Source organism: Trichechus manatus, unplaced genomic scaffold, assembly GCF_000243295.1.
Source record: "Trichechus manatus latirostris isolate Lorelei unplaced genomic scaffold, TriManLat1.0 scaffold00016, whole genome shotgun sequence".
NCBI lineage: Eukaryota > Metazoa > Chordata > Mammalia > Sirenia > Trichechidae > Trichechus > Trichechus manatus.
The window spans coordinates 20,619,402-20,629,136 of record NW_004443952.1 but is presented as its reverse complement, the minus strand read 5'-3'; the positions used below and the strand labels follow the sequence as shown (position 1 = coordinate 20,629,136).

Sequence of the window (9,735 nt, the reverse complement as noted above, 5' to 3'; positions counted from 1 at the left end):
ATGAGAAACTATTTGTTCTGTAAGCCTTCACCTGAAGTACTATAAAAAAAAATAAAGAATGAATTACTAAAAAATAAAATAAAAAACAAAGATACAGAAAATACAAGCCCAAACTTTTGACTATTAAATTTAACAGACGTAAAATGAATTTCAGTAAATTTAATCAAAACAAACATAAGAAAAGAATTACAGAAAATGCATATGTTGTTTCTAGAAAATGTGCTTATATACCATTGATAATTGCTATTTTACTTGTGACATTTTTTGTTCTGCAGTTGTAAATAAACAAAAATAATGAGTTATTAGGGGACATCTAGGTCAACTGATGAAACAATTCATAAAGAAAATGTTCTACATCCTACTTCAGTGAGTAGCATCTGGGGTCTTAAAAGCTTGTGAGCAGCCATCTAAGATACATCTGTTGGTCCCAGCACGTTTGGAGCAAGGAATGATGAAGAAAACCAAAGACACAAGGAAAATATTAGTCCAAAGGACTAATGGACCACATGAACCACAGCCTCCACCGGCCTGAGCCCAGAAGAACTAGATAGAGCTGGGCTGCCACCATCGACTGCACAGACAGGGATCACACAGTAGAGGGTCCCAAGCAGAGCAGGAGAAGAATGTAGAACAAAATTCAAATTCACAAAAAAAGACCAGACTTACTGGTCTGACAAAGACTAGAGGAACCTCCAAGACTATGGCCCCTGACACCCTGCTAACTCAGAACTGAAGCCGCTCCCGAAGTCCACCTTTCAGCCAAAGATTGGACAAGCCTGTAAAACCAACAATAATACAAGTGAGGAATGTGCTTCTTAGTTCAATCAAATATGGGAGACCAAATGGGTAACACCTGCCCAAAAGCAAAGATGAGAAAACAGGAAAGGACAGGAAAACTAGATGAATGGACACTGAGAACCCAGGGTGGACAGGGAAATGGAAAGAGTGCTGGCACATTGCAGGGACTGCAGCTAATCACAGAACAATTTGTATATAAAATTTTTGAATGAAAGAAAAAGTAATGAGTTAGTGAATCTTCATATAAATTGCCTTTAGGCACACTTTAAATAAATACCACATATATCAATATTGAAAGTTTTTAATGTGAAAAATGAGTTTGCTTCCTGCTTATTAAATTATCTAATTCTAGATTGGATTGATTACAGTGCTGCTTGTGAGGGGTAACATATATCTAAACAGTTTCTTTATTTTTTCTTAATAACTCTCCTATTAGGGAAACCAGTCCTATAGAGGTATATTGATGAGAATGGAAGAAGAGATTTTAAAACGACTTCAGCAAGTTTAGGATGTTCATTTTTTCACTTTATCAAAAATAAAGCAAGTGCTGTTGTATTTTCAAAATGTATCTTTTCATCAGTTGCCAGGTCTAACAAGCTATCCCGTAAAATTATAGTTAAATTCAAATTTACCTTTTAATATAAGAAATGGACTCCAGATCCTCTTCTTTTTTATAGATATTAAAATTCAAAATATTCTATCAAATTCTTAAGGTGCTTGATGGTAATCAGGAGTGCTCATCACTTACTTTCTTGATTATTGTTTATAAATTATGGGCTGCTTTTCTCTTTCTCAGTATTATCACTTATTAGTATCTGATGACCTAAATGCCTGTCATGATTAGGAAGTCAGATTCTGGAGTCAGACTGCCTGGATTCAAATCTCAATCTGGCCACTTACTACCTTATGTCCTTGGGCAGGTTACTTTTCCTCTTTGTGCCTTAGTTTCCTCACCAGTTACATGCAAATTAAGATTACTTATCTCCCAGAGAGCCATGATTACTACATGAGAAAGAATATATAAAACTCTTAAACAACAGTGGCTGTCCCACAATCAAAGTTTAAGAAATGTTACTTGTTACTGTTGTTATTTTTTGAGAACTTCCCAATTTTGCAGCAAACAGCTCTGCATTGGAGTGCCTACTACAATAACCCTGAACATGTAAAGCTGCTTATCAAGCATGATTCCAACATTGGGATTCCTGATGTTGAAGGCAAGATTCCACTTCACTGGGCAGCCAACCATAAAGATCCCAGTGCTGTTCATACAGTGAGATGCATTCTGGTGAGTCCAATGGTGCTGTTATACCTATATGGTCTTTTTAAAAAATATTTTTATTATGAAATATCCAATATATACAAAAACATATATATGACATACATGCAAATTATGAAGCAAAAGAATACAACAAACATGTAAACCTGTTACCCAAGAAATAGAACATTTTTAATACCACTGTTTAAGACCTTATGGAAATTGTTTATGTGATAATTTTCAAATGCACTTTCTCCCTGTATGCCATACCCATTCCTGTCTTCCATCAGTTACTATCCTGAATTTAAATTATCATTCCCTGACTTCATTTTATAGTTTTTTTATTATTAAATGGTGAGTAGATGCAAGTGAATATTTGTAAAATACATGTAAGATATAAAGAATAAGGAAACAACAAACACTCGTGTACTCACCACCAAGTTAAAGTACCCTTACCTTTGAAGTCCCCTGAGTGTGGTACCTCCCAATATTAATTCTATTTCCTCCTGTCTCAGAGGCAACCACTCTCTTAATTATCTAGTGCTGCTATAACCAAAATACCACAAGTGGATGGCTTTAACAAACAGAAATTTATTCTTTCACGGTCTAGGAGACTAGAAGTCCTAATTCAGTGTGCCAGCTCCAGGGGAAGGCTTTCTCTCTCTGTCGGCTCTTGGGGGAAGGTCTTTGTCGTCAGTCTTCCCCAGTTAAGGAGCTTCTCAGCACTGGCACACATCGTCCAAAGGATGCACTATTCTCCTGGCCCTTGTTTCTTGGTGGTATGAGGTCCCCCTGTCTCTCTGCTCACATCTGTTTTATACCTCAAAAGAGATTGATTTAAAACACAACCTAATCTTGTAGATTAAGTCCTGCCTCATTAACATAACTGCTGCTAATCTCACCTGATTAACATCATAAGGTAGGATTTATAAGACACAGGAAAATCACATCAGATGATAAAATGATGGACAGTCACACAATACTGGGAGCCTGGACTAGCCAAGTTGACACATATTTTGGGGGGACACAATTCAACCCATAACAACCACTATCTTCAATTTTGTGTTTATCATTCCACCAATTTTTTTTATAGTTTTACCACATATACTTGTATCTCTAATCAAGATACTGTTTAGTCTTTAAGGTTTTTTTACTTTATATAAATGGAATTATATTGTATGTATTTTTTGCAGCTTGCTTTTCTTGTTAAACATTATGCTAGTGATTTTATCTATGTTGCTATGTATAGGTGTAATATATTAATTTTTAGTGCTATATAGCATTCCAGTTTATGAATAAATCACACATTATTCATTCTGTTATTGATAAACATTTAGACTGTTTCCATTTTTTTTTTTGCTGTTACAAACAGTTGCTTTGAACATTTTTTTAACATATCTAGGGTATGTATTCAGGAGACTTGGTGGCACAGTGGTTAACTGAAAGATCAATGGTTCGAACCAACCAGCCGCTACATGGGAGTAAGATGTGGCAGTCTGCTTCCGTGAAGATTTACAGCCTTGGAAACCCTGTTGGGCAGTTCTACTCTGTCCTATAGGGTCTCTACGGGTCGGAATCGACTCGATGGCAATGGGATTAGAGTGTTTATTTAACTGGTTGCTGTAGGTGTGTAGAAATGCAGTTGATGTTTATGTGTATTGATTGTATATCTAAGCAAGTTGCTAAACTCTCTTAGAATTTCTTAATATTTATCAGATTTGTTGAAGTTTTCTAATCACTCCTTCCCAACTTCCAACTTACATGGACTATTTAGTTCTATTTACTTTTAACATACAAATTAGACTTTTAAAATATTATTTTGTTTATAGAATGATTAATTTTACTTACATGCTAACTAATTTCTTTACTCTGCATTCCTTCTTGAATTTCAAATTTTTCTTCTAGGGTTATTATCTTACCTCCTGAAATATATTCCTTAGAACTTCCTTTAGAGTACGTCTGTTGATGGTAAACTCTGTTTTTCCTTGGTAAAAATGTCTGTTATTTCAACCTTGCTCTTGAAAAGCCTGCTGCTTTCTTTGTTGCTCTTGAGGAGTCTAATTGTTAGCCCTTTAAAAATCATATATCTTTTCTCTCTGGCTACTTTAAAAGTCTTCTCTTTTTTTGACATTCTACAATTTTACTACAGTATATCTAGGTATGTGTGTGGGTTTTTTTTTTTTTTTTTTTAAATCCTATTTGTTATTTGTTATATATTCTGATTATCGTATCTCAGTTCTGGAAAATGTATAACTGTTATCTCTTTAAATATTGCCTTCTCCCTCATTCTTTCTGCTGTTTCCTTTAAGGTCTCCAATTATGCATTTTATCCTCCATGCCTCTTAATTTCTCTTTTATATCTCCATCTGCTGTTTCTCTCTGCTAAATTCTGAGTAATCACTTTAGATCTGTCTTTCAGTTTATTAATTCTTTCTTCAGCTGATTCGAACCTGTTATTTATTCTATTCATTGAGTCTTTATTTTAGTGATTATATTTTTCATTTTTTGCTTGTACAGAGAAAGAATATAGAGGTTTTATTTAGAAAATTGTTTCATTTATACTTTTGTCAAATGTGATTTATTGAGGATTCCATGTGTGTCTGAAGTCTCTGGTTCCTTAAAAATAGGATGCTGCTCCTACGGAGTCTTTACTGAACTGGCAAGACTATGAGGGGCGAACACCTCTTCACTTTGCAGTTGCTGATGGGAATGTGACAGTGGTTGATGTCTTGACCTCCTATGAAAGCTGCAATATAACATCTTATGATAACTTATTTAGAACCCCACTTCACTGGGCAGCTTTACTAGGTGAGTTGAATATGAATCTAGGATCAACAGTAGGAGAAAGTGCATGGGTATATGAAAGTTTCTCTACTTTCTCTTCGCTATTGCCTCCTGATAGCATAGTGGTTAAAGAGTTTGACTGCTAAACAGGAGGTCGGCAGTTCGAATACACCAGGCGCTCCTTGGAAACCCTACAGAGCAGTTCTACTCTGTTCTATAGGGTTGCTATGAGACAGTTGACTCGATGGCAGTGGGTTGGGTTTTTATTGCCTCCTACCTCCTAATTAATTGCTTTAATGTCTAATTAATATGTGGAATTATTTTATACCTAAATCCCTCTATAGTATGCTTAAATTTTAGTAATATAAATTTATCCTCTATTATAGTTTTACTTTCACCATCATGCCGTAACTTTTAATTTTTATTATAAAATCAATGCATACTCATTAACAAAATGTGAATGTAAAATAATCTCTTTTCACATTCAATGCCTTTATTTTTTGGGAGATGAGACTTTAATTTTATATTTGTGGTAATACCATGATATTTGATTTCTTTTTCTTCATATTTTCTTGTATGCATTTTACTTAACCTTTCTTGGTCACTTTTTTAGATGATTGATTGTATGTATCTGTATGTGTCTGATTTTCTTTAGGGGAAGAGCCCAATCTGAGAGTCTTTCTCTTTTAGTGAAGGAGTTTTACCTAATATTAATAGTCATTGTTATAATGTAATATGATTTGGTCTCTCTTTTTGTTATTCTGTTCTTTGGGATTATTAATTTTTTGGTTTGTTTGTTTTTCCGTTTCCTTTGTTTTCTGCCTCTTGTTATATGGACTGTGTTTGTTGTTTTGATTACTTAATGTTAAAAGGATGTTTAAATTTTATTAGTGGCTAGTTTCAAATTTATCAAAAACTTTCTTAAACCTGAGCCAGAGTCAAGAGCAAACTGAACCTACTGATTCCCACCTACTTAAGGGAAGAAATTTAACACACTTTTACTCATCACGCCTTTACTGTTTGTTAATATAATCTAGAAGTCCCTGGGTGGCTCAAATGGTTAAGCACTCCACTACTAGCAGAAAGGTTGAAGGTTTGAACCCACCCCCCCCGCCCAGCTCCTTGGAAGACAGGCCTGGCAGTCTGCTTCAGAAGGATAACTGCCTTGAAAAAAAACCCTGTGGAGTAGTTTACTCTGCTCTGTGCATGTGGGGTCGCCATGAGTTAGAATCAACTAGATGGCAACTAACAACAACAGCAACATGATCTGAGACTTCCCCTAATTACTTCATTAGTCTTAGTTTTAAGTTATACATTATCCCTTTTGAAAATGATTTTCACATTTGCTTTCAGTTTCATAATCAGATTTATAATTATTATTTAGACTTCATTTCAGTGTGCAGCTTCATCCCTTTTTCCTTTTCCTCTGTATTCTGGGAGAGCTTCTCAAATTTATCTACACATCACTAAATTGACTTTTTGGTCCGGAAATTCTGCTTTCTTTCTACCTGTTATGTAGATTGTGTTTAGAGGTCTTCTCTTATCCATATTTATTTTGTCTCATTTCACTTTTACTACCTTCCATTACACTTTCATTTCAGCCTGTCATCTTCTTAGGACATTCTGTTTCTCTTTCATAGAGGCCATCTCTTTTTACACCAAGTTGAGGATGCCAAACAGTTTCCTGGAATTTTCTTCTAGATCTTTCTGTAGATAATTTTTAGAGGTATGCTTTTCCTCTTCATCTTTCTGGTGCTGTCTCATTTTCCTTGTCATATAGTATGTTTTCATGTAGCCTGTACTGATTTTTCTCATTATTCCTCAAACACGATGAGATGTGTTTATATTAACTATCTGGCATAGATTGTCTTTGATACTGCCTTTATCCGTTTGTGTTATGGAGAACTCCATCCCGTATCACAGCTGGAGAGCGGGTAGATGAGCTAACTCCCATGCAAGTTCTTTTTTTCTGCCTGGTTTTCACACAGTATGTCCTTGCTCTGCTAATGTGGCATTTTCTTCATTGTCTGGTTCCCCAATGTGCTGAAGCAATAAAAACCAAAAGAATCCTTTTGCAACCAAGTTGATTCCAACTCTTAGTGACCCTATAGGACAGAGTAGACTGTCTCACAGGTTTTCCAAGGCTATAAATCTTTATGGAAGCAGACTGCCAATCTCTCCCGTGGAGTGACTGGTGGGTTCAAACCACCAACCTTTTGGTTAGCAGCTGAGCACTTAACCACTGCACCACCAGGGCTCCTGCTGAAGCAATAAGGTATGTAAAATTTAAGTTTTCATTATATACCATTACCAGGTTTTTTAAATTCTTTGATCTTTTGTACAGTCCTTCACTTGTGGGGGCCATGTCCTCCAGAACACATTGCAGAGTATTGTCCCTACTACCATCTCATCATTCCTGCCCACTTGTTTTCTGGGATTTGAAGTCTCCACCTAGATGTTAAAAGATGGGGGAGAGAGGCTAGAGAGAATGGATAAGAGGACTCAGAGATAGAAAACATTGTATTATAGTTTGTTCGCCTTACAGAGCAGCACCTGAATCGTAGAAGAAAACAGCTGTGCAGTTCTGGTTGGTTGGTCAGTGGAACCTTGGAACTAGGAAGAGAGATGGCTGAGGGGCTGGCTTCTAAAACTCCTTCCCTCCTTTGATACAGGCAGTTCTATAAAGTGAAGCCAAGGTATGCAATGAGTTGCTACCTAATGCAGGTTTTTTTCCTTCTCAATCTCACGATTATAATTAATGTCATTTCCTTCCTGACTGAAGCATATAGTTTTTCATGCTGTAAGTTTTCACCTTTGTTCTGTTATCATAACATTTTAGTGAGAAGTTAGAAGAGGCTGCATTGGGGGCTGCTACTCAAAAACCATTTTGAGTAATGAATTACATGCTAGTGATTTTTCTAATCCCTTTCCTTTAAATAGATTATAAGTTGATTAACTTCTTTTGTATGTGATAACTACCTAATTGTATCTGCTTTCAGGTCATGCACAGATTGTCCATCTCCTTTTAGAAAGAAACAAGTCTGGAACCATTCCATCTGACAGCCAAGGAGCAACACCCTTGCACTATGCAGCTCAGAGTAATTTTGCTGTAAGTGAAATGCGTTAAGTATCTTTTTTCTTAATTAAATTTTTCATTTTGATGTAATTGTAGATTCACAGGAAGTTGTAAGAAATAATACAGAAAGATGCTGTATACCCTTCACACAGTTTCTCCCAATAGTAACATCTTGTAAAACTACAGGACTATATCACAAATGGGAAACTGACATTATTTAACAGTTGACCTTATTTAAATTTCCTCTGTTTTACGTGCACTCATTTGTGTGTGCCTGTGTAGCAGTTATCTGTTAACAGTTGTTCTTACTGTTAACTCTGAGTGTGATGCAAGTGGGCTCGTCTGAGTTATTGTGGAGTTCTTAGTCATGTGACATTTGATGCAGTTTTTATTTTAATATTCAGTGTAACATTTTGCTTTGCTGTGTGCTTCATTTTTGTTACTTTTATAGCACTAAGGATGTTTTAGTGTTCAGAAATCTGTAATTGTCCGGAAGGCAATAAGGCAAGGCTTTGGAATTAAACAGATCTTGGCTGGAATCCTGACTGTGCTGCTTTCTAGCTGTGTGACCTTGCTCAAGTTTCTTAACCTCACCAAGTCTCAGTTTCTTCATATGTTAAACATAGATAATTATACCTTTCCCTTCAGGATTGTTGTAGGAATTAGAGAAAATTTATGATAACTGCCCAGTATAGGCCTTGACAGAGAGCAAGTACTCAAGAAATAGAATGTATTATTGTTATTACTAGTCCTAGTAATTATGTATATTACACATCTGAGAAAGCAAAAATGTGAGTTATTGGTATTTATAAAAATGTTGACTATTATTAATAATTCTTTCCTTATAGCCCTTTGTAGTTTACAAGGCACTTTTACATTTGTTATGTCACTCAGTCACCCAACATGATGGTGTCTAGGCTAATTCAGCTTTCTGATTATGAATGACTACCGAGAACCAATAAGGAGCCCTGGTGACGCAGTGGTTAAGCGCTAGAGTGCTAACCTAAGGGTTAGCACTTCGTAAAGATTAAAAACTGGTTGCTGTCGATTCCGACTCATAGGAGTAAAACTGCCCCATAGGGTTTCCAAGGCTGATGGAAGCAGATTGCCACATCCTTCTCCCACAGAGTGGCTGGTGAGTTCGAGCTGCTCACCTTTCGGTTAGCAGCTGATTGCTTAACCACTGCACCACCAGGGCTCCTGACTTAAAGATTATAGCCTTGGAAACCCTATGGGGCAGTTCTTCTCTGTCCTATAGGTAGCTATAAGTTGGAATCGACTCGACAGCAATGGGTTTTTTACCAAGAACCAGACACTCATCCATGTATTTAAGAAGTCACAGTTGATTTTGCTATCTTCTACATAGTGTGCATGGTAAAACCCTAGGTTTCACTAAATTATAATAATTTATAACATATATAATATGTTCAGTATAGTATCATTCCTCCTTCCTGACCTCCCCAAATGTACCATTGAATACTTAGTGTCATGGATTGAATTACATCCCCCCAAAAATGTGTGTATCAGTTTGGCTGGGCCATGATTTCCAGTATTGTGTGGTTGTCCTCCATTTTGTGATTGTAATTTTATGCTAAAGAGGATTAGGGTGGGATTGTAACACCCTTACTAAGGTCACATCCCTGATCCAGTGTACAAGGAGTTTCCCGGGCGAGTGGCCTCCACCAACTCTTATCTTACAAGAGATAAAAGGAAAGGGAAGCAAGCAGAGAGTTGGGGACCTCATACCACCAAGAAAGCAGTGCTGGGAGCAGAGTGCGTCCTTTGGACCCAGGTTTCCTGTGCAGAGAAGCTCCTAGTCTGG

The 9,735-nt window shown here is 36.5% G+C and overlaps 1 protein-coding gene across 5 annotated transcripts in view; it reads left to right on the top strand.

Moving 5' to 3' along the window:
* The window catches only part of INVS (inversin), a 156,689-nt gene that overhangs the window by 77,038 nt on the left and 69,916 nt on the right, over positions 1–9,735 (top strand). For 4 of the 5 annotated variants that reach the window (XM_023727460.1, XM_023727458.1, XM_023727459.1 and 1 more), the window contains 3 exons: positions 1,898–2,083; positions 4,681–4,861; positions 7,837–7,946. In XM_023727460.1, the coding sequence (XP_023583228.1) occupies positions 1,898–2,083; positions 4,681–4,861; positions 7,837–7,946 (477 nt within the window). The remainder of the gene's footprint in view (positions 1–1,897; positions 2,084–4,680; positions 4,862–7,836; positions 7,947–9,735) is intronic. The other variant, XM_004372226.1, reaches the window with a different exon arrangement.